At 40.3% G+C, this 25,318-nt stretch overlaps 1 protein-coding gene across 2 annotated transcripts in view; it reads left to right on the forward strand.

Annotated features, from left to right (window-relative positions):
• Positions 1–25,318, forward strand: part of PHKA2 (phosphorylase kinase regulatory subunit alpha 2) — a 47,929-nt gene that overhangs the window by 3,198 nt on the left and 19,413 nt on the right. For both annotated transcript variants that reach the window (XM_054838273.1, XM_054838282.1), the window contains exons 2-21: positions 2,200–2,358; positions 3,736–3,783; positions 4,271–4,439; positions 5,265–5,347; positions 5,912–5,992; positions 7,809–7,907; positions 8,230–8,376; positions 8,607–8,660; positions 9,198–9,320; positions 11,352–11,447; positions 12,859–12,966; positions 13,666–13,744; positions 15,140–15,274; positions 16,523–16,632; positions 19,938–20,082; positions 20,594–20,672; positions 21,535–21,698; positions 22,281–22,454; positions 23,583–23,671; positions 24,800–24,933. In XM_054838273.1, the coding sequence (XP_054694248.1) occupies positions 2,200–2,358; positions 3,736–3,783; positions 4,271–4,439; positions 5,265–5,347; positions 5,912–5,992; positions 7,809–7,907; positions 8,230–8,376; positions 8,607–8,660; positions 9,198–9,320; positions 11,352–11,447; positions 12,859–12,966; positions 13,666–13,744; positions 15,140–15,274; positions 16,523–16,632; positions 19,938–20,082; positions 20,594–20,672; positions 21,535–21,698; positions 22,281–22,454; positions 23,583–23,671; positions 24,800–24,933 (2,276 nt within the window). The remainder of the gene's footprint in view (positions 1–2,199; positions 2,359–3,735; positions 3,784–4,270; positions 4,440–5,264; positions 5,348–5,911; positions 5,993–7,808; positions 7,908–8,229; positions 8,377–8,606; positions 8,661–9,197; positions 9,321–11,351; positions 11,448–12,858; positions 12,967–13,665; positions 13,745–15,139; positions 15,275–16,522; positions 16,633–19,937; positions 20,083–20,593; positions 20,673–21,534; positions 21,699–22,280; positions 22,455–23,582; positions 23,672–24,799; positions 24,934–25,318) is intronic.

Here is a 25,318-nt window from a genome sequence, read left to right on the forward strand (position 1 = left end):
ACTGGTGGTGTGTTCCGGGTTTTTTTTGGTTTTGTTTTGGTTTTGTTTTTTTTTTTTGGTCTCCAGTCTAACAGATATACTTAAAAATAGGATTGGGCATGATACAACAGTTTGAAGTCTTAGTCCAGCAATCAGCTTTCTTTTGCGTTGCTCTCAGCTCACAGAACCCGTGGGTGCTGATAAAATTCTTTGGTCTGTGGATCTGCAGTGCACGTATGTGCAGTGTGATTTGCAGGATGAGACCTGCTAGTCCAATTAGCAATCACTGCATAGACGTAATGCTTTGAAGAAGTACTAGCTGAGCTAAAATCACTTTGACATCTTTGGGGTTAAGCTCACTTAGTGTTTCTTTGGGTTCTTTAGCACTTTGCAGGGGTTGTACTTTTCATATGGTGTCAGCAGGTAACAGAAGAAAATTATTAATTAATAGATTGTGTTGTTCTGCTAACATTCTGAATGTGGATGAGGAAAGACATTAATGCGTTGTCAGTCCATGAGAGACAGCCCCAGTGCACCGCAAGAGCTGGGACCTTCTTGTAGAGGAGCCAAAGGCACTGAAATGATGATAGCTGCCCTTGAATGTGTTTAATGCGGCCTCTTGAAGGCAGGCAGGTCCCTCCCTGGGGACCAAATGGTCTTTTAAAGTCTTGCATGGGCCGTTTTTCCAGGATTTCCATTGTGGTACTTTTTATTTTGCAACTGGCAGCCGGCCCAGTGTGGAAGGTGGGGAAAAACAAACCAAAATGATCATTTCTCAGACAGCAGGTCAATTTCTGTCAAGCCAGGGCTGCAGGTACATAGACATTTATTGTCCTGCATGGGAGGGAGGGAAACAAAAGTGTTCTCTAAAAATACTGGGAATATGCAATCTGCCTTTTGAGATCCCGGTTTTTGTCACCCAGGTGCAGTGCTCAACTGGGAGCACCGTCTCCTTTCTTTGCCTTGCTCACTACTTCTGTTACTCCTTGGTTTGACTTTTCAAGTTCAGAAAGAAGTTTTTTAAACTCTTTGGCTTCATATGTTCTACTTTTCCCATCAAACATGTTTGGTTTGTGAAGACCATGCTGAGGGACTGTTTCAGCAGAACTACATGTTTCTACTGTCAGTGAGGGACATACTGCTGAATTTAAACCGTAACAATAGCACTGACTGCGCCCAGTCATTGTGTCAGGCTGTCACCCCTGTCGTGTTCAATTGTCACATGCAAAGCCCAGGAAATTGTAATTGAAGCTTCTCCCCTCAAAACTTCTTTCTTAAAAGTAACAAGGGAAGGAGTTGAATGAACTGGGGTGTGGCAGAAATGAAAAATCGATGTGTGTATTCTTTTTAATTTTACTTATCGTTATCATTGTAATCTTTGCCCCTTGTCATACCAGCCCTGGCAACTGGTCTTCATTGACTGAAATTTTCTGTAAAGACTTGATTTGATTGAAAACTCAATTGGCCTTTTGCATCTCTACCTCATTTTTTTGTTAGTGAAGAACATACAGCTGAGAAAGATGGTCTTAATGATATGCAGTGACAGGAATTAATGATGCAATGAAAAATTTAATGCAATATTTGGGATGCAGGAGACTACTTAGTCTGCTGGTTTTCAGACAGTGCTGCTTTTCAACACCATCAGAATTTGTCTTTCTCTACATTTTCCAAAGGATATCAAAAGGCTTTGCATGCATTCATGCTTTAGCTGTCATAAACCAAGCAGGTAAATAAATAAAAATACTTTTTTAATTTCTTAGAATGCATGTAGTGGTTTTTTTACTTCCTCAAGATTATGCCACAGACCAGTTGCATAGAGAAGAACAGATCCCAGACTCAATTTCTAATGTTAACTCAGTACCCTCTTTTCCTTGCAAATATGTAAAATTTAAATTCCTATATCCTCAATGTATCTCAGATTTCATTCAGTGACTTAGCTAATAATCATATGTGGATGAGAATGCCCAGCTGGACACTATAAGCTTTACATCCTGCAGCACTCAAATAAATTTGTCATTTCACTTATGTGGGTTTGGAAAAGAAAGATGTGACCTTACTTCTGTTGTGAAATTGTGAGCAACCGCAGCATGCAATCAGTGTGAAATCATCTTTGGTTCTCTCTCTTGTTTTGTTACCCTTGATACAGGAAGAATTGGTGCTTCTTAATAGGTGGGATTTCAGGTAGTAATGTTTGTTCTTTATTCCTTCTGCCATGGCTAGAATCCAGTTACGGGGCTGCTTTCAGCCGGTACAGACCATAAAGATGCTTGGGTACGGGACAACATCTACAGCATCCTGGCCGTGTGGGGGCTGGGGATGGCCTATCGGAAGAACGCGGACCGAGATGAGGATAAGGCCAAAGCCTATGAGCTTGAGCAGGTATGTCAAAGTTTGGCATAGACCAGTTAAGCTGTTTGTTTCTTTCATAGAGTAGTGGTTTTGAATGGTACGTTCGCATTGCTGCTGTCTTTAGCATCTGGCAGGGTTTTCCCCGCTTGGAATACGTGTCTTGTTCCTATGACAGCAGCATCCATGCAGCGTGTGGTGTGTGGTGTTCCCGGCAGCCTTCCGGCAAGGGGGATTTGGAGAACCGGGTGGCAGAGAGGCTACCATCTGAATTATAATATAAACAAAACAAAAACATGTAGGAGTCAAACTTCCATCGGTTGGCTGATTGTTGAAAATTAGGCTTCTGAGAGATTTTATGCCCAGATTTATAAGCCTCTGATTAAACCTTGTGATCCCTCATGAGGTGTATTATGGAGCCGAAAATCAAGCCTAGGTTGCTAGAATCCTAGGGTAGCAATTTATCTGCTTGACCATTCTTCCCTGGAAGGAGAAGCCTGCCATTTGAAGTAGCAATCTTTGAAATGCGCATTTGTGTCTTCTCGTGGAAGTAGTACACAGTGTATAGATGTGTTTGATCAAACCAGATAAGGCAACGATCTCCAAACTGGTAAGACCCATATGCTGGAGAATTGGAAGGGGTGGTAACTCACACAGTTAATTTCTATAATCTGCAGCTGGGAAAGTGGTTATCAGAAGTGAGAGTGTAGAGGTGGGTTAAATGGGCGGTGAGGGAATGTTGGTGTCAGTGTCCTGCTGTTGTTTTGAAGGCACTGGGTAAATTTTATGCTGGCATGGGCTGCTCAAACCAGGGAGATCTGTGGTGACGGAATAACCTTGACTCAGTTTGCATGATCATACTTTGAGGCTATGATAATTTGGGGATATAAAGATGGGGTTGATATCTTCATTTAAGGCAAAATCTTATGCTTATCGTTGTACGCAGTAAAGGCCCTTTCTTTACATTAGTCATCTGCTTTCTGTTGTACTGTATAAAGAGTGGAAGAAGCTCCACAGGTTTTCCAATCACATCTATGTCTTGCAGTCACCTGCCAATGTTCCCTGGATCTGTCGCCTAAAAATCATCATCATTGTTACTATTATTATTCTTACAAGACATAGCATTCCTCTTCCTTAGCTGGATAGAAGGACCACAGAGAGTTGCTGTTTAGAGAGGGCCTTTGGGAAAAGATTTGTTGTCCTAGATAGGGATGTGGGAATAAACATTAACCACTATATTAAAAAAAAAAAAAAGGCATATAAAGTATTTCGGGCAAATACATATTTTTCTACCTTTGGCAGGATGTTAGTAGGGGGTATGAACTTTGTCACTTTTGAATGTTTTTTGTAACAGCTGATGAGGCTGGCCATGTGTGACCAGAGTGTCCCTGGTCTCTTTTGTTCTTGCAGAATGTTGTGAAGCTGATGCGGGGACTCTTACAGTGCATGATGAGACAGGTAATGTCATAATTATGAGTTGAATTAGTACATGTTGTATTTACAAAGGATTTCATCTGAAGCATGTATTCATTGTGTCTTTTCTGTGGAGTGAGTTTTTTGTGTGTGTGTAGACATTAGTGTGGGGAGTCTTTTTAAAACTCTTGAGCAAAACTCTGATCTTGCTTGCACCTTTTTGACAGTTTGCTCATAGCAAATCACAGTTTTGCCTTTGCAAACTGATTTTCACCAGGATGCGTACCTGTAACCAAGATCTGAACTCAAAAAGGTAATTTCATCTTACTCTTTCCTGAAGAGCTGTGGATTTAGCTGGAGCCTGAAGTTAGAGTTGTGTTTAAGCATTCTGATCAATCAAAACACATGGAAGTGAGGTAACAGGAATTAGGACGTCAAGTTTCTCCTCACCTAAGAAAACTTGTTAATTTTGAAATAATATGGAGAATTTCTTCCAAAATGTTTCACATTTGAGATTTGTGATGTTTTTTAGGTAGATAAGGTAGAGAAGTTCAAATGCACACAGAGTACCAAAGACTGCCTACATGCCAAGTATAACTCTGCAACTTGTGCCACTGTGGTTGGGGACGACCAATGGGGGCATTTACAAGTGGATGCAACTTCCCTTTACCTGCTCTTCTTGGCACAGATGACCGCATCAGGTAAGCAGAAGATACTTTAGCCTTGACTATTGTTGCAGTCTTTTTCTATTCTAGCTTTTAATTAAAAAGGGAAAAAAAAGTTGTAATTACCTTAAAAAACCTTTACATAGTTATTACTCAGGAGAAAGTAAGATTTCTTTGGAAAAGAGACGTGGCTTAGTTAAGATTTCATGTTTATAGTAACTGCCCTGGCAGTGTCCATTCCCTTAATGTTTGTTGGTGTACAGCTACATGAGATACTCAGAGTCATGTCAGAGAAGAGTTTCGTGTTTGAAGACTATGTAGGGCATCCTAATGGACAACCAGATTTCTTCAGAGAGTGGCAACACTGAGTCAGGTGCCACTCATCCCATCTGTATTCCTCTTCTTGCTGATTCTGTTTTATCTTGAGCTCTTCTCAACTGTACTCCTCCTGTGAGGATAAGGATTTGTTACCTTAGATGATTTTCTGTCCTCAGAGCCTAGTGGTCTCTCAACAGAGCACTAAACGGGTGGAGGGGTGGGGAGCTGCGGGAATTGGGATGCACTGCTCTCAAGAGCCAGAGCTGGCTCAGATGTCTCTGCTTTGTACCCACCGTGTCTGAATGCCACCCTCCCAGGGCTGGATTTTGGTTGGTCTTTGCAACAGTGTGTATTGGAGGCATTTGAAGTATTTTATCAGCAGCAAGTATTGAGGCCTGCTGCCTGATCTTTTGAAATCAGCATGGGTTTTTCTATTGACTTCAGTGGGCAGTAGTTGGCAGCAAATAAAAGCATGAAACTCACTGAAAAGTAAATATTTCAGTTCTGATACAGGATAATCACTCTTTTCCTTCTTTTAATCAGGGTTACGTATTATCTTCACCCTCGATGAAGTTGCCTTTATTCAGAATCTTGTTTTTTACATAGAAGCTGCCTACAAAGTTGCTGTAAGTAGTTATTTATATGTAAATACCTGAACATTGCTCAGATGTGGGTGGAAAATTATTTGTTGAGGGAGAAGGAAAATACAGACTTCTTTTTCTATGAGAAGATAACAGACCCTGTCAGTACTTTACATTGTGAGCAGCGTCTTTGGAGATGGTGGGAGGGCTGTGGAGGATTTACTGCTGCCTGGGTGAGGTATACTTGTTCTGTCATAATAATAGTTTTTCTTTGTTGATAATTAATAATATTTTCTGATGTCTCATTAAAATCTTATGGGCCTTTCTAAAAAGAGCTAATTGTTAACAAACTTTTTGGAAAGTGGCAAGTTGAAGGGATACAGAGACCTGATTCTGCTGGGGTATATTTTTATGTGCCGCTCTTTAAACATCAGGAGGGGCTCTTTGGAGACTTGGAGCCTGTTTGTTTTTTTGCTTTTTTTTTTTTAAATTTTGTTAAGGCAAATATACTAATTTCCTCCAGGGGTCTGGTTTTGTTGTGAGGCAAGGGGAAAAAACATTGGTTTTGTATATAATCATGCCAATTTTTTTTTGATAATGTTGTTGCAGGATTATGGAATTTGGGAACGTGGTGACAAGACGAACCAGGGCATCCCTGAACTGAACGCGAGCTCCGTAGGGATGGCCAAAGTGAGAATGTCTTCCTGACACCTCCTTTGTGGCTGTTCTGTCACACTGAAGGGCTCTGACAAACCTGATGGCTTCCTTTGCATAGTCTTCTTGGCCACTGCAATAATTAACTGATTGTATAAGAATTTTTGTTTGGGTGTGAGTGAGTATTTTTCAGTGTAAAATCCTTGTGATAATGGCTTTCATTGAAGGACCTCAGTACAGTTGTTCTGGGGATTGCAAGTAGGGTACCAGATTCACTGAGGCATGAATCTGAAAGACTGAGTGAGATGCAATCTCATAAAGTGGCCCCTGGTTTTCTGTCCCTCTTTCGTAATTCTCCAGCCCCAGTATTATATGTGATGCTTTCATGGTAAGATTAATTCAGATGTTAATTCTGGAAAACAGCAGAATATCAGTCTAAGAAATTATCCACAAGTAATTTAGAGAGAAAAATGAGTAAAGATGTACTTTAAAGAAAGTGGCTATTTCTGGTTCCCCCATAGCACAATGTCACAGAGATAGTAAATGAAGCGCAGAAGGCCGTAAATGTAAACGTGTGATCAACAAGTACCTTTTTACGTAATGTCTGGGGGACTGACGGGAGCCAGGTATTGTTCAGGTCAAAGGTGTAGTTACATTTCGGCAGGATTTATTGGTTGCCAAGATCTTGTGTGGCTGCGAGAGGGAGAAACTGCTGGTCTTGGCCACAGTTCAGTTGAATAGCGATGGGGTGGTGTCCATCGGGGAGGTTATTCCTTAGCTGTCCAGTACAAATTTTTTTGCACTGAACAGCCTGATGCGGGTTGCTGTGGTCTCATGATTCCAGCTATCAGTTCCTCAGTGGGGCTTTCTGCTGCTATTGGGAACATCTGCTGCTCTAGCGCTCAGCTAGAGAGAGGGGCTCTGCAGAGCCAGTAAACCCATGTTTGTATTGGAAGAAGAAAAATACCCTTGCCTCTCTGCAGAGAAGATAAGGCAAGCTGTACTGTGCGATCCTTCCTTTGTCAGAGGTTGACATTACCATGAGCCTGCGGGACCAAAATGGGCACGGAGCAACATTCAGTGCTACCACAACCCTGGGAATATGCATTTCAGAGGAAAGCTCTGCTAGCCTGGCTCTGGCCATCTGGTCCTCTCTTCCTGCCATTCCCTGCATGGCACTGCACACCCTGCTTCCGCAAAGCCAGGTTTTGTAGCCTACTAGGTTAAAGTAGGGGTGCCCAAATGGAGTCAATGGTTGGGCTGCTAATGTCTTCACTAGACAAACGCGTTATGGCCAAGAGGTGTGAGATGTGGTGATGCACCTGTTGACATAGAGCATGCTGTGCCTTGGATGGCTGTGCAGAGAGCAGACATCTCATTTCTCTTTCCCTTGGGAAGTGATAGTATCAGAGAGCTGGTGATGCTCTCTTCTCTGGGCACTGGCCTCTGCTGATTCTGGGGTGCCTTGAATGAGCCTTCCTCTTTGAATAGCCCTTCAGGCAGGAGTGAAAGGCAACTGAGCATGAGGGTTGTTTTGGACTATAGGACAGGAGTACTGTTAGTACTTTGGATGTTATCTCAGTGGAAGCCCTGCTCCCCATTGCTTTGCATTGCTTTTGAATTGTAAGAAGGGTCACCAGCACATCAGTCCTGTATCCTGCTAGTGGAAATACAGAAATATTTACTTTTTCTAAAATACAAGTTTTCCTTTAAAGATGAAAAAATGTCTGCGAAGTAAACTCCTGTCTTATGTAATTTCCTTCAGAGGATAACCTGAAGGGTGCTAGGGTGTATACTTGGCTTAAAAAGTATTTAATGGTTTTGGGTTGTTGTTTGGTTTGGTTTTTTGAAGGCTGCTTTAGAAGCAATTGATGAACTAGATCTTTTTGGAGCTCATGGAGGACACAAATCAGTGATTCATGTTCTTCCTGATGAAGTAGAACATTGTCAGGTAAAACTTAGTCTTCTGTTTCCTTTGCTAGGGGAAAACCCAACACCCTCTCCCTTTTGTTTTGCAATTAAATATTGATTAACTGAACCAAGAACTTAATGTAATAAGGATGGTGTCAGACTATGCTGTTCAGCCTGTTTCTAGTAGATCATGTGAAAGTCAGCAGTGTGAAGCATTCTCATAGTAACTCAGTTCAAAATTATTATGTAGTGAGTTCTCTGTCAGTTTGCAGATAGTATAGTCTATTCCATTTGCACTTCACATAGTCTTCTGAAGTAGGTAATTTGTTTACATACCTCTCTTCTGTTCCTGTTTTCCTCAGTCTATTCTGTACTCCATGTTGCCAAGGGCATCCACATCAAAGGAGATAGATGCTGGCCTTCTCTCTATTATTTCTTACCCAGCTTTTGCAGTGGAGGATCTAAACCTTGTTAATGTGACCAAGAGTGAAATCATATCCAAATTGCAGGTAAGGATTTCTTTTATTTTTATTTTCCAGAGGGAAAGAGAAGCAGAACCTCCCTTTCTTAACCAAAAATCTTAATTAAAGGGTTGCCAGGCTTGGTGCATCTGTGCGTAGAAGAGAGGGAGGAAAATCCCTAAGTGACATTTAAAACTCAGCACATACTTTTATGCTGATGTTAGTCTGTGAGGAAGAACAGTATGTGATGTTTTCTGTAATTTTGTCTGTTTTTACAGGGCCGCTATGGCTGCTGTCGCTTTCTCCGAGATGGTTACAAGACGCCCAGAGAGGTACTTCTGAAGAATTTTATCTCTTGTTTGTAGACATTTTTGTCTCATTTACATGAAGGGGAAGTTCTGTATTGCTGTTAAGACATCTTAGTGGGTTTGGAGGTAATCCAGGTATCCACCCTAGAAATGACACATATCCGAACGAGACTAAGGGTTTGAAAACCAATTATTAAGGACAGAACGTAATTCATAGTTCTTTAAGGAATGAACCTTTAAATATGCTTATGGTGTCTTAGGGGAAGCGGAGTCTCTGAGGCATCCCAAAATATCTTTGAACTCAGGCAGAGCCAAGAGTATTTGGGTGACACCTAGATTCTGAGACTGGGAAGGGTTGATTTGTCAGGAGGACGATCAGGTGAGTTTGAGACTGAATGTGAAAAAGAAGTCCAGAGGCTACATGGAAACTATATCCAGTGTTTTTATTGGTTTTCTGGGTTTAATTACTTATTACTTATAAAATAAGCTTCTATTACAGTCAGAATGCGAGTGACTAATTTAGTACTGTGACTAAACGAACATGATTGATTGAATTTCTAGGATCCGAGCAGGCTGCACTATGATCCTGCTGAGCTCAAGCTCTTTGAGAATATTGAATGTGAGTGGCCGGTATTCTGGACATACTTCCTAATTGATGGAGTATTTAATGAGGACAAAATTCAGGTGAGGAAAGAAGAAATTACTTTCAATGGAAATGCAAAGCCATTTACTCACAGTATTTCATAGCTTTGCTCCATATTTATTTTGGGTATCAGTTGGATACCCCATCAGCAGGATGGGGGTAGTCTTCAGCCAATCTCACCTTCCTGGGGAGTTCGTGACATGGTAGAGGCTGTGGTGTTGTGCACACTAGGACCTCGTTGCCCTCTTTCTACCAGGTTGAGTGGCTCTGCCAGCTGGTGTGTCAAACTGGGCTGAACGGGGTTTATTTGCCTGGTTTTGTCTTATCACCAACGTTGAGGCCCCTTTCCCAATTACTTCAGGATGAGACCAGCTTCTTTTTCCCCTGACCTCTGTGGCTTGGCTGTTGAGAACAAGACTCATAGTACTTTCAGTCCTTTCATACATTCAGGGACATTTGGAGTTGGATAATGAGAAGCCATTTAATTTTCATTAATTCCCTAAGTTACTTCATGCTTTTACTGTGTCAAGCACCCTATGGTCAGGGGAGCTAAATTGATTGTAGCCCTCCGAAGGCTATAGTGGCACCTGGAGAGTATTGGTGAATTAAAGAGCGACAAGAAGCCAGGACTAAATGTATTCATACCGAGACTTCTGTAGATTGGTGGCTTGAAGGAAGTAAATAATACATGTGATTTAATATTGTCTAGCATGCAGAGGGATAGGAGATTGCTAAATTTAATCCCTTAAAAAATAAAATGGCATCAGAAACAAAACAGATAATTTCAGACCAAAAAGCCTTCTTTCACTTAATTTACAACATCTGGTACAGAAATACTTAGTGACACAAGAAGTGTAAATTGCTTTCTTGAACGCCGTAAAAATAGTCTAGTGGAGAGAGAAATGGCATTATTTCATGACAGGGAAAAGCAGAAAGTTTACTGAAACTTTGGTCATGTCAATAAAATACCACTTCACAAAGCAGTCTCTAGAATTTAGTTGGATTATCTGGGATGGTATGTACCTGGCTGCCTTTATGGTGTGCAGACGGGCTGTGCTAGGGCATGGTCAGACTGGGCAATTGCTCGCGGTTCCCACCATTTAAACTTATCTGAATGAGTCACTGAGATGCTGAGGTGAGTGTCTAGTCTTCCCCAATTACTGCTGCAAACAAGTGGCTGCAATGGCAGCAATTATTAGAAAAATAAGCACCCTGAGGACTCAAAAAGAGTGAAGAAGGACAGGATACTGCAAATATCGGTGTACCATAGTATGAACCTTACCTTGTGTGTTTCACTGTACTCAGAAAGGGATAGCAGAAATAGGATTTCAGAGGCAGGTGCTGGTAGTGCTTGAAAACAGCTTCCTGTAAGTAAAAGCTTGGAATGGGATAGTTAAGAAATGGAACAAAATAAGGAATCTGGTAAAACTAATATTAAATGTTCTTTATTCTGTATCAGTCTGGTATTCCTGTTCATACTATGTTGTCTAACAGCACAAGAACAAGAGGATTTTCTGTTTAGTTAACTTAGGTATTTTTCAACAGTTTAAATGTATTTTAAGTTTTCCATGGGGCAAATTTTTAAGTGAATCAGTTAAGAGAAACTGATTTCCCAATCCTGCAAAGCAGAATTTATAAAATCATAGACAGATGTGCATGGTAGAAAACTAACAATGTATACACCTTATACACCTTACACTTTTAGGGATATTGGCAGTCCTGACATCCCTTTCACTGCATCGTAGTCCTTTGGAAATTTCATGTAGGATTTGTTCCAATGACTTCCTGATTGGAATATGTTAGAAGTTTTGTACTGCAGTGGTGTGTTACAGATCAAAGGTGTGTGTTCATATTTCTGAGGCTGATAATATTGAGATGCTGCAACAGTTTCTCTGAATTAATCTTCCATCAGCAAGTCATGATTTCTGCCCTCTCCCCCTCCTCCCCCTTTTTTTTTTTAAACAAACTTTTAGCAGAAAAGTACTGTTGGAAAGTAATGAAACTTTAACTTTATTGTTTCGATTTTGCTGACTGTAATATGAATTCTCACTCTCTTTTAAAAATATTTCCAGGTTCAAGAGTATAGAGAGGCTCTGGAAGGAATACTTATTAGAGAGAAGAACGGAATAGTGCTAATGCCTGAACTGTATGCAGTCCCCCCAGAAAAGGTATTGTGAAAATGCAGCATCCACTTCAGTATGCAAAATATAGATATCAAGATGAATGTCAGTTTTATCATTTTCCTGTAGCTGATAAATGTAAACCAGCAATAAAAAAAGACTACTTGCACATTATTTAAAAACTAAGAGACCTCTTGTAGCTCCCACTGAGAAATGGTAAACTTTAGGCTTCCAAATGGTCACGTTTTTTTACTTGAGAATCTGAGTGCCAACGGAAATATGAGAGCAGGTCTAAAGATTTAAATCCTCATAGCAAGATGTATATTGAAAAAGTGCTTGTGCTGACTTAGAAACTGAAGCTCAAAGAAGAAATAAAACATAGACTGTCCTGCCTGTCTAGTCTGTTGATTGATTGTGCTCTTTCTTTTCCAGAGCTTGTGTGTGAGAGACAAACAGGTTTCAGATGGATTAGGGTTTGGGCTAGGATTTTTGCTTGGTTGATTGTTGGTTTTTTTTTTCTTCCCCCCCATCTTTGGCTGTTACTGTTTACCTGATTCTCCCATTGTGACAGAAATTCAAATGAGCTTATGTGGTCTTCCATGCTATTTGCCTTTGTATCCCTCCCCGCCAGCTGCTTCTCCCACTCCAGATTTCTCAGCCCTCACTCACTAAGTGTGTGGAGCCTCCTGGGTTGGTCTGAGTTTGGTCAGGGAGTGTCGGCAGCTGATGTCTTGCTCGCAGATCTGAGGTGGAAACTCTGAATTGCCTTCTTGGTGGGAACACGCGTATAGGAGTTCAGAGCCTTCTTGTGAATTGTGATATGATGATGATCTGATGTACGTACCAAATAAACTGGATAGATTTTGCCTGTCATTTATAAATTTGAAAATGGCTATGGTAAAGATGTTGTCCAGGAGTGTTTTTCCCCCACCCTCAATAGATCTGTATACTGCAAAACCAAGGCAGTTTTTCTAATTTAATGAGAGTCTACTCTTAATTTTTCTGTTGACCATTCTTACTAAAAGAGGGAAGGTGGAATAGCCTTCGTTTTTGGAAATCACCTTTACTTCAGGAAGCCAGGTAGACATCAGTGAAGTTCAAGTGTCATCTTGCAAGGGGTTGGAAAGCAGAAACACAATTACCTACAAGCTGCCCAGATGGAAGGCAGTGAAGGCATGGTGAGAGGAAAGGGGAAGTGCTGACACCAAAGCTGTAATTGCATGTAGAGCCCCCATTCAACCTCCAGCTTAGAAAGGTGGAGTGGTGTACGGAAAGGAAGCGTAGCTCTTGTCCCAGAAAATGTGCAGCCTTAAAAGTAAAACCGAGAGATCTGGATGTCAGTAATAATGGCAGGTTAAAAAAAGTGGATGATACACCATATTTTTTCAAATACTTTCATGTTATTGATTGTTCTTCACAACTTTAGGGTAATTTTTCTTGCTTATGCATTTGTTTTCAGGTGGATGAGGAGTATGAAAATCCTCACTCAGTGGATCGTGTCCCAGTGGGAAAGTTGCCTCATCTTTGGGGCCAATCATTGTATATCCTTAGCTGCCTATTAGCAGAGGTAATTGTTTCTTGTATAGTCAATGAGCTTGTATTTCATTTTGTTTTGAAATGGCTTGGGCTTTAAGTACAATTTGGATGACAGGTGGGGGACAGTGTGTTTTCAAGTAGAAACATGTACGTGAACCATAGAGGGGTGACTTGGAGCTTTCAGGAGCTTTTTTTTTTTTTTTGATATGCAATTGTCTGTTTCTAATCAAGCTGAATTAAGTTGTCAGATGGGCTGGATATATGGTTAGGCTAGAGGAATATGCCCAGGCTGACTTGGCTGTCCCAGAGCTAGGATTTTGCACTGTTTCAGCTCCACTAGGCTATGCCTTACTCTGTGGCATAAGATGCCTACGGAGTTGTCCCGTATTAGCCATCGACTTGTTAAAGGAACCACTGAATATCTCTGTGGAGCTACAAAAAAAATAAAAAGTCACTGGCCTGGTGAAATTGTCTCAGTTGCTGCAACTGTAAGACAGGAAATATGGACATGCAGATTGTGTCAGTCATAACTGTTTTGTTCTTGTTCTGAAAAATATTGCAGCCATTGTTTTTACTGAATGTGCTACTTAGTGGATGGGGTAGAGAAGCTAGGCTTTTAGGCCTGATGTAGTATCAAAATTGGTTAAGATTTCTTTTAGATGTCATCAGAAGCCTTTTACTTAATTTTTGTTTGTTCCTTTCTTTTTTCTTTCTTTTGCATTTATTCTAGGGATTTCTTGCTGCAGGTGAAATTGATCCCTTAAACAGGAGATTTTCCACTGGATTTAAACCTGATGTTGTGGTACAAGGTGAGGGATCTTTTTGAACATTCTGGGAGGATTGGATCATGTGATGGTGAAGTCCCTATGTACAGGAAAGAAGACGCTTTTGAAAACAATGTGGATTTTTGCATGGGACATGGATGCTTTGGTGTTATTGTGAGAAGGAAGGAGAAAGGAGTTTTTTGCCTAGCTGCCATTTTCCCAGAGGGAACATCAGGCTTAACAAACTTTTAAAAAATACTTGTTAAAATTTTAAGACTGATCAGGGACTGTAGAGTGGCAAACTTAATCTTGTAGTGAAAAGGAAAATCTTGGTGGATCCTAGCGAGAAAGGGCAGGAGACCAGTCAGTTTAGTTCGGTTTCTGTGCAGCCCCTTTTTGGAAGGAACCAGAGAGCAGTGAGTGGGGAGGATCTCTGTACACAGAAGTGAGGCAGCCAGACTTACAGCTATCTTTTGGCTACTGCAGGGGAGCAGCTTCTTTTGTCAGTGCAGGAACAGCCAAAACCAGAAAAATTAAGTAGAGGGCAAACACCGGCTGATCAGGACCTAAAGGCTTTTCAAGGGCCTGTACGACTCTGGAAAAGCAACCAGCTCGTTTATCAGGAGCAGCCTTTATCAATGGTACTGTGACATGGGCAGGTGCTTGTTTAACCCCTGTTGGTGTCTCATGGGGGTGGCATTTTGCTATTCTGAAGTGCTTAATTTCTAGTAGAAATATAAATGCTTGCTTATTTTTAGCATCCTTGGACAAGTATTTATAATGCAATGAATACTACTGAATTATTAGTCCCCAACCAACAAGCCAGATAATGGGCAAAACCTTAAGCAGGACAAGAAGATGGATCAAAGCCTGGATTGTGAATTCCTCTGATTTTGGGACTTTTTTTCCTACCTCTGCCATTTTATGGCCTCTAACATTTATTGCTATACAAATAGCAGCATCTGTTCCCCACTGACTCGGCTGTGGTGTTACAGTGTGCTGTGTTAAAACAATGAAGATTTTCAAATTGGGTTTCTCCTTGTTTTATGGGGGAAAAGCACCATCTACTGAAAGAGACTGCATGATCCAAACTAGTGCTACTGAAAAAAATGAGAAGAAGCTGATAAAGCCTCAAAGAACCTGGTCAGACCTCAGAGCTGACCCTGCTTTCAGAGTAGAGACCTTGTAGGGACTCTTCCAACTTGAATTACCCAGTGATCCAAAGTGGACAAGAATGGCAAGACATGTTGAAAAGCAGAGACCTAAAAGCTGTCTGACACCCTCTTACCCTTTTGATCTCACAGGTTCATAAATTAAGAAAGAAGTGAGGCCTTTGTGCATTTTTTGTCAGCTATGCGGTAGTTGACAGATGACAGTAGAGACAGTCAGTTAAAAAGAGAACTTTAGTTCTTACTAGTGTTTTTGTTTTCTGTTATGCAGTAACTGTTTTGGCAGAATCTAATCAAGTTAAGAATCTCTTGCAAGACCATGGAATCAATGTTCAGAGCATTGCTGATATCCATCCGCTCAGAGTGCAGCCAGCTCGCATCCTGAGTAACCTCTACACCATGCTGGGTAGGTATTTGAACATGGATGCCCCTCTCTGCTGCTGTGCAAGGTAATTTTTAAGGGTGATGTTTTGGGTTTGGGGTTTTTTTTGCTTCATACTGTCTCAATTTCTTTGATTTTATTTAAATCAATTTCTTTGCACAAATGCATTTTTTTAAAATCAAAGAGGCTTAACAAAATTTGAACTTCAGTCTCAAATAAGGAACTCCAACAGGAAAAAAAAGTATTACCTCTTTAGAAAAGGTGACCAAAATACAGGTTTCCTTGTATCCTTGGAGCTAGGCAAGAACTGACTCTTTGTCCTGCAGGAACTACTTCCATAGAGAAACTAGCTTTAGTAAAGTTATTTTTGTGGTGGTGGTGGTTTTCATTGGGGTTTTTTTGTGTTTTGTTTTAACAGGAACTTTTTTGGAAGCATCCAAATAAATCTTAGAAAGTGTGCCCTTTACATGGAGAAAGGAAATTGCATATGCTGTTCTTGCGAAAGAATTTGTCTTTTTATCACAAAGAACTTTAAACAAATGCAACATTTGCAGGGCTTTGCTGAAGCTTACATTTATTTCATAATAATTCATCATAGCTTTCTTTCACTAGTGTGGGCGAGTAGGATGATTTGACACATTGGTGTATTGTTTTTAACAGTGACTTCTTTGGGAATGTTCACTGTGGTATTTTTTCAGGCACATGGTTGTTTGGCTCATATTCCTTGTCAGACAGATTCAAGTCAGCTCCTGGCTGCTGAAGCAAAGGGTGCAGTGTGGATCATTTGCTAGTAAGCTCTACTGAGAAAAGTGGAGCTTATTACTCTGATGAAAAGATTGAAAATATGTCTTTGTATTTGGATGTACTTTGTGTTTGGATGTACTTTGTGCCTTTTGTGTGCAAGAATTTTTAAATTTCTACAGTGGAAGCAATGCAGTTTCTGTTGCATGTCAATGGCCTTGCTTTTGAAAGGTCATACCTCCTGTTGTTCTTGATGGGGAAGCTTTGGGTGCTGAGCAATGACTATAATTAAAAGACCCAATCCCATGGTCAATGAAGCCAAAATTTGTATTTGTAATGAGGCCTTTGAAGAACTCTAGCTATTATATTGGTGGTTGCTACAAAATGGACCAGTCTGTAGCATCTCACTCTGTTACTTGTCTTCTGCCTTGCTGATACGAATGAAGTAGATCTCCTTGTCTAAAATGGTTGTTGTGGAAAACCACACAGGAAATGTTAGGTGAGTCTTTTTTCTTTCTCTTTTCTTTACAGGCCGGAACAAGAACATGAAATTAAGTGGACGGCCACACCGACATATTGGAGTGTTAGGCACCTCCAAGCTGTACGTGATAAGAAATCAAATATTTGCTTTTACCCCTCAGGTGAGCGAGTAAAGCTGTCAGGGAATCGCTGCTTACTTAATGGCCAATCATTAGTGAAACATTTTGCTTTTACATGCTGTCACTCTACTTTAGGTAGAGCGGGGCTGACAAAGCAGATGTGCTTTGCTTTGTGGGGTTTTTAAGAGCGTTGGATGATCAGCATGGTAGGAGTGCTGATAAATCTCTCTTCTGTCATACGGAGTCTGTCTTCTTTGGCTTCTGGCTTAGGAGAACACAGCAAATCGATAGTACAAAGTTGTTACTGATCTTTGCCCAAACCAACATTCTAGCTAATGAAATAGTTTCTCCAGAAATAGGTCACTTAATATATCTTCCTACTGATTGCTTTGATGGAAAATTTAGTTTCACATAAGCATGCCAAGTACTATAACCCCCAAGAGACTAAGATGTAATCTTAGTCTTATATTGTTGAAAGGGTCAATAATGCTGAGAAAAGGGGTTCTTCTGTCTTTGTTTTCTGTTTAGTGCCTTTTTCAATGTAGCTGGAAACTTGGATTCTCCCAGAATTACTAACTCTTATTTATACATTTAATTAAATATGACACAATCTTGTAAACTAATTCTAGCAGTTGGTACTAGAAGGCCAAGGGATCACCTACTCCAAACATGTGCAACTGGAGCAGGATAAAGAATGCTCACACCCTCATAAATAGATGTTTGACTAATGTAGTCCTTAAATTCCAGTGGAAGACATTCAGTGGACTCCATAGATGGCTTCTGCCATGCTTCATGATGTCCAAAAAACATCAGATTTATTGCAAATAGTGTGACTTCCTTCCTGTTCTTCCCCATGTCAGTTGATCACAAGCAGTTTTGTTACAGATTGTTGATTTGTTGTGTTGTTCCCCCACACCAATTTTCACTTTCGCAAATTAGGGAAAAATTCCGTAGAGTTGTGATTTCTTTCAAAATACCTCTTTGTCCACTAACTATGTAAGTAGGACCCAGTATTTCAGCTGAAATCTTGCTGTGTATCAAGTATGGACATGCTTATTAATATATTCCAAAAAGGCAATTATCTTTGTATCAGCAGCACACTGACAGGTCCTGCTTATTCCATGTTTGACTAAAACCTCCATAACATTTCTGTTGTACTTTGTAGCCAGACATTCCCCCCTGACTTTTTTTGAGGGGGGGTGTCTGTAATTAATGTTTAATTTCACCTTCCTAAGGTTAGCAGTTAACTCATCTGTGTTGATCTTGAGTAACGTCCACAAATTTTGTGGGTTTCTAGTTTGTATTTCATCCTGTTCTCTAATGAAAACATTGATTAGGTGTGGGGCAAAGGCTAACTGATTTAGATACCCTCTCATTCTGAAAAAAAGGGATAATAACTACATTTTGAGAACATTTTTTCAAGCAGTTCTGCCTCCTCAGTTGTTTGTTCTTCAGCTCACTACTGTGAAAATTTGCAAAAGTTGAGAGATGTCAGCCACTTTCTTGTACCTATGATCTAATTGCTCCCAAAGAAGGAAATTGGACTGGTTTGCTGAGATTTGATACGACTGTTTGACCATCTTGTTTTATCATTTTGTAATTATCTTGGCAGTTTCAAATTGACTTTGTTTCCCTGTGTTTTCAGGCACTGAAATGGGCTTGACTGGTCTATCTTATCCTGGCTCTTCCTTTATAAAGGCGGGCGATGTGTTTGCTTCTCTCTTGATTTCTGGAACTTGTTCTTCCTGAATTATCAAAACTAATTGCGAGTGGCTCAGGGATTGTTTTGTTTCCTTAAGTTCTGTGAAGTAGTTTCTCTGGACTTTGCCAGCTTGAATTTACATGCTCGTTAATCTTTTCTTCCCATACTCGGGCTGGACTCCTATTGCTTTGTTAAAAGTAGTATTACAGGTCATAATTCACTCTTCCTCTTCTGTCAGTAAAAATAGCATCGAATGCTTCAGCTTGTCTGTATCCTCTTTTTGTACCTCCTTTCTTTCTTTCTTTAACAGACCTACAGTTTCTGTGTTTTCCTGTTACTTCTGATGCGTTTACAGGATGTTTTCTCCTTGGCCATTATGTGTCTTACTAATTGATGTTTATTTTACATCCCAGCCTCCTTTTTCCACCCCTCCCCAAGGCTTATGTGCTTCCTTAACTTTTGTTGTGGCTGATTTGGGATACTTTTCATTGTTTTTCCAGGTTTTTTGGTTTCCAGCTCCTGAAGTAGCCGTAATAATCTCTTAATGTGGTTCTTGGCTTTCCTCTGTAGTGGGAACATTTAATGTACCTTTTTTCCACAGTAATTGCCAGCTGTTCTGTATTCTGCTTGACTTTCAGATTGTTCCCAGGAGACATACACATACTAGTTCCCAGTCCCCAGCATGCAGTTAGGCCTATTTATTGGTTTTGTTGCTATTGTTTTTCTTCCACAGTTAGGGTACTTCCATCTTCCAGATCATAGGCTACTGTAATTCATCATTTGGAAGATTTTACTTGGTGTGATTGTCTACTTTTTATTTGTATGGCTTACTACTTTCACAGTCAGCCTACAAGTGTAAGCAAATGGACTCTGCACAAGAATTGGGTTTCTTTTTCACAGTCACAGGCCTTGTGAGGTTAATTCATGCAGTTTGTGTTGTGGTCAAGAATAGTTGTGCTTGCTTTGACTGGGATAGAGTTAATTTTCTTCACAGTAGCTGTACAGGGCTGTATTTTGCATTTGTGCTGAAAACAGCATTGCTAACACAGGGATGTTTTCGTTACTGCTGAGCAGTGCTCACACAGAGCCAAGGCCTTTGCTGCTTCTCACACCACCCCACCAGTGAGTAGGCTGGGGGTGCACAAGGAGTTGGGAGGGGACACAGCGGGACAGCTGACCCCAACTGACCAACAGGATATCTCATACCATATGACATCATGCTTAGTATATAACTGGGGAAGCTAGCTGGGAGATGGGATTGCTGCTCGGAAACAGACGGGGCATCAGGTTGTTGGTTGGTTGCTCACCACAGGTGGTGAGCAGTTGCATTTGTGCATCACTTGTTTTGGATGTAAAAATGATTATTATTGTTGTTGTTATCATCATCATCATCCTCTTCTTTTGTTATTCTATTAAACTTTTTCTCAACCCATGAGGGGTTTTTTTTCCATTCTCCTCCTCATCCCACTGCAGGGGGAGGGGTGAGCAAGTGGCTGCATGGTGCCCAGTTGCCAGCTGGGGTTAAACCACAACAACAGTTCATGTGGCTTTTGTGAATGATTTACGGGAGAAAACGAAGGGAAAAAAAAAAAAAAAAGAGAGAGCACTGACGACTACTCATATGCCATATTTCTCTGTTCTCTAGTTTACTGACCAGCATCACTTCTATCTGGCTCTAGACAATCAGATGATTGTGGAGATGCTCAAGACAGAACTGGCTTACCTCACTTCTTGTTGGAGGATGACAGGGAGACCAACCCTGACGTTTCCCATCACCCACACAATGCTTGGTAAACTTCATTTTCTCTGTTTCAAGTAGAGTAAATCAATGCTGGGCAGTAAGATGGGAGTTGGTTTGAGAGGAGACAGGTGGCATGACTGTCTCAACATCTGAGTTTTAACATCAAAAGTACAGTTCAACTTTCTCAAGTATATGCTGAATTTGTATGACATGGTAATATTTCATTTTGGTTTTACTCCTCCTTTATATTCTTGCATCTCCCCATCATCTTCACGCTATTTCTGTCCAAAGAAATTTGATAGAGATCTCTTTGGAACTTGTCTTGAGTGGGTTGGTTTTTCTCTTGAGAAATCCCTTTCGAACTTTTCTCAGAGATGGTTTTTTTGTTTGCTTGTTTGTTTGGGATTTTTTAAATAAGCCAGTATTGATAGCAGTTGTGGGTTCTGTTTTAAATTTGTCTGACATACTTTGTAGAGAACACTCAATAATCCACTTTATTGAGGCATGGTAACTTAAGAATATGTTGGTAAGCTTCACTCTCTTTCATTATTCTTTTTTAGTTGATGATGGTACTGACATTCATCCAGCAGTTCTTGCCACCATAAGAAAATTAGAGGATGGTTATTTTGGAGGTGCAAGGTAATGAGTCTTTCTGTGATTTTTTAGTTAAATCCTATACAAGCCTGAGGTTTGAACTTGTGATAGTGCATAGACCTTGTACTGGAACTCTGCAGAGAGAGAAGTTTCAGCTTTAATTACTATGTGATGATCAGATGGTAGCTGGACTTCAGATGCAATGGGAAGGATGTATCTCCAAAGAGGTGTACCATCTCTGACTGCCATTAATGGATAAGGAAAAACTAATGTCAAACCTTTGGAAATACAAAAACTTGGTCTGCCTGGGCTTTTGTTTTAAGAAGTAATTATCTTTCACAGTTATTGGACATATTTTAAACATTAATTACAATTAGTACTTGTAAGCTTACATGTTCCATTCACCTACATGTAAGAGCAATTTAATATGATGCCACAGTACCTCCCTGTTCTCTTTCTGCTTGCCCTCCCTCAGGCAGTATCTTCTTCTGAAGATCAGATGTGCTTTCTGGTTCTTAGCAGCACTGCAGTTCTGTGAAAAGATACTGCTGTTCATGGGGACTTCTCAGCTCCAGTTTGTCATGCGTTATCCTTGGAGTTTAGGTCTTTGTTCAGGGTCTCCGTATAAACATACAGCACCCTGCATAATTGGGCTTTGGGTTAGGCCTGTAGGTGTTACCGTAACACAGTGAAGTTCAATTAGTAGCTAGAGCAGTAAGTACCCAGCTAGATCTGCAACTATTGTTTTACATTTGTTTTTCTCAGTATTGGTTATCTGCTTCTTCGTAGTTCGCAAAGGTGGATTTGATAGTACACCTCATAGATTTTGGAGGAGTTGTTGAAAGCTCAGTGAGCATTATCAAAATAATGGATGTTAATGCTCTCTAGCATGTGTTCACATTTTCAGGGTGAAGATAGGCAAGCTATCTGAATTTCTTACCACCTCTTCTCATACGTATCTGAGCTTCCTGGATCCAGACTGTGATGTAAAACTGTTTGATGACCCTAATGAAGGTCGTAATAGTCCTGACAGTGAATATGGAGGTTATCCAGCGGATTTCTGTGAAAAAGGTAGTGATTTTCCACTTCAATTTTTTTCTCTTTCAAGTTCTATCAGCAGAGCCTGGGTTAACCTATGATGCAGAATCTATTTAATGCACAGTTGATAGTCATTCAGGTTTCTCATGCATCAGTCTGAGGACAGTACATCCATGACTTAATTTGGAGAAGGAGTTTGGGCATATTTTTCCCACGTTCGTAGTATGGTGTTGACCAGTAACTGCTGCAGTAGAGTCTGAAGAGTCAGCAGATGGCGGGGAGTGTGGAAGAGATTAGATGGAGGAAGAGACTGTGAGGAGTCATAGACAAGAGTTTGTGTGGAAGAGCTGATCTTTGGACTACTATCAAGATAAAAGCCCTTTTGCTTCCTTTCAAAGGGGAAAACAAATTCTAAATGTAACTGGTTTTGAAGTGTCAAAAACTGATTAAAAAAAAAATCTTTACAATTTTTTCAGCTTAAAAATCTTGCTTATGATATTCTTGCATTTTTGTGTGCTCTTCTGTATACGCAAGAATAGAGTGGTGTATTTAAAAAAGAAAGCAGTGGTAGATTATGTCTTTAATAAACCTTTTCTTTTATGTATGTCACACTAGAAAGCCAGGATGAGCTGGATCAGTATATAAATGATGTCCTACAGAGCACAGCACTAAAATCATACCTGCCTCCAACTTCAAAGACTGCAAATCAACCGCCTGTGTTCAGTGCAAACCATTCCACAAAAGAAATACTGTCAATAATGGCCAAGACAAAGGGCTTGGAAGTTCCAGGTATTCTCTCTATTATTTATGTAGTCATAGTAATAGAAAACCTGGTTTGGGTGCTAAAAGAGGTAAATTCAAGTCTTCCAAAATTCTGTGATTTAAAAAGAACTAGTGACACAAGTATGTTGTAGTCATTAGGAAATAAGTCTGAAGTTGTTACTGTGGTGTTCCCACAGTATCCCATGACTTGGTGTATACATAAATAATCTGCTATGAAATGTAACATTTAATCAAAGTTAATGTTATGGAAACTGGTGCAGCTTCTCAGTTGGACAGAATTTTAGAACCTGAGTCAATGAAATAATTTTTTTGCCTTTGTGTAAACAAAGACAGCCAAAATGTACTTTCTTATTTTAATAAAGTTGTGGTGAAATGAAATGTTTCGATGCCAGAAAAACATAAGTATGCACATGTACTTTCTAAATTTGTAAGAACAAATGTAGAGAGGGAGGACAGTATTGCTAATTATGCTATATTTCTAATAGACTGATTGAAGGATTTACACCAAAATAATGCTTTGACTGAATTTGTAAATAGATTCCAGCATATGCAGTGTTTTATATGTAGCGATGTAGTATTCAATGCCCTGGTTAAAGGAAGGCTTCCCTCAACTTCAGTGTATATTAATAACTTTCAGGCTTCTTTGTTAGTCTTTTCTCCCATCTTTCATATGCCACATCATCTGATCCTCTATTAAATTCAATATATGAAGTTAACAGAGCGTTAGCCTGCATTTACCATTATCACTTTAATTATGATATCTCACCAGTTAGACCATTTTCTCTACATACTTCCTGTTAAAATCTTTAAAACACTTAGCAGGGTCACGTCAGTGGGCTGTAGGATTTCTGAGGCGTGGGCTGTCACAAGAGGTATCAGTTGAGCGTGTAGCTCCTGAGCCTTTGACATGCTGATCTCAGAAACTCTGGGAGCAAGCCTGCAGGGAGATAAGGTTCAGAATGTGAGCTTGTCTCTGAGCTCCAGGCACAGCATCTCAGAAGCGTTGCCTCTGTATTTTGAGTCTTAGAGGTGTCTCTGTTTTTACCTAGTATAGTTGCTTCATGTAGGTGTTTTCAATTTTCACGTTACTGAAGTGGACTTTTTTTTTTTCTTCCTTATGGTTTTGTTTTCCAGCTGTGTCTATGTCTCTTCCCACTAAAGTTCTGAACACACACCGGAAGTCTCTGAATCTTGTTGATAATCCCCATTTCTTTGAGACAAAGGTAAGCTGTGGGAATTTTTATGCTGTTTGTATTTTTAGGGCCCAATACTGTGGCCTTTCCTGTGTTTCCCAGCCAAACCCTGTGCTAGTTCTCATTTTCCTTCACAGACAAGCCATTCCGCCTGAGGCACCAGATACCTACTCCCTTGTTTTGGAATGGATTTATTTTTTGTCTGTGTGAGGGTTTTTTTGTTAAATAGACATTATCAAATGGAAAAATTTTAATAGTGTGTGCAAAAGAGAAAATAATATAATAGGTGATTATTTTAAAGGCCAAAGGTTAACTCATGATCTTTAGTCCTAACTGAACACGGAAAGGGAAGGATGGGATGTTCACAACCTTTAGAGATGTTCTCCAAGAAGTGCTACTTAGAGTAATGTCTGGGCAGGAGGGGAGTGTATGAAAGGACAGATGTCCATAAGGCACCAGCCAAATCCCACTCCAAGGCAGGAAGATGGGGTTGTGCTGGGCACTCGTTTTGTCCTAGTATATGGGACCAGCTGCTGAGAGTGGTTACAGGAGGTTGTGTCCTGAAGGATTCTGCTCTACAGCCCCTGTCTGTGGAAATGGTATTTTAGGACTATATAAATTACTGAATACTTATTAAACGAAACTTCTCTTTACCCAAGGACTCACAGGATTGCATTATCTGATTAGTTATCATGTTAGTTTGATAAGCTTGGAAAATTTTTGATGGCAACATCTGCGTTTGTAAAGCACCACATACATGCAGGTTAGAGATGGAACTTAAAAAGCTTTAAATGATTTAAACTAAAAAAAACTTCTGAATTTCTCTTTACAAGTAACAGCATATGACAGGGAAAGTGTGCAAATACTTTGTTTTCCTTCTTTTACAAGATATTTTTTGTTTTGTCAAAAAAAATTACTCTCTTGTTGATTGAACCAGAACTAGAGACTGAGTTCCATTCTGGGTGTTGTATTTCCTGGGGCTGGTCTCCCTTTCATGTCTGCAGTAGTCTGGCAAGAACTGTGTGATGTGTATGTCTTTCAAGTGCAGAGTTTTGTTGCTTGACTGTTGTATTTTTTAATGGGAAGTTACAGTTTGGATTTAATCTGCTACTTTTTTCAAGATAATTTCTTTAATTTTTCATCTGTCTTTGTTATCAGGACTGTGAAAATGTTTTGCACTTACCTAAAGATGCTGAAGGTGATTTGGATTGCAGGAGGCTTGTTGAGCAGCTGAAGGAATGCCCAACGCTCCATGATCAAGCAGATATCTTATATATCTTGCATATACTAAAGTGAGTTAACTGAATATAAACTTCAGCATGTTTATAGTTGGTCACAACTATCTGATTATACTTCATAGGATCATAGGATAGGATCATGGGATATCCTGAGTTGGAAGGGACCCACAAGGATCATCGAGTCCAACTCCTGGCTCCACACAGGACCAGCCAAATCAGAGCATATGAGTGAGAGCGTTACCCAGACGCTTCTTGAACTCAGTCAGGCTCGGTGCTGTGACCACTGCCCTGGGGAGCCTGTTCCAGTGCCCAACCACCCTCTCAGTGAAGAACCTTTTCCTAATATCCGACCTAAACCTCCCCCATTGCAGCTTCATTCCATTCCCATGGGTTCTATCACTGGTCACCAGAGGGAGGAGATCAGCGCCTGCTCCACTGC

Source organism: Grus americana, chromosome 1, assembly GCF_028858705.1.
Source record: "Grus americana isolate bGruAme1 chromosome 1, bGruAme1.mat, whole genome shotgun sequence".
Classification (NCBI taxonomy): Eukaryota; Metazoa; Chordata; class Aves; order Gruiformes; family Gruidae; genus Grus; species Grus americana.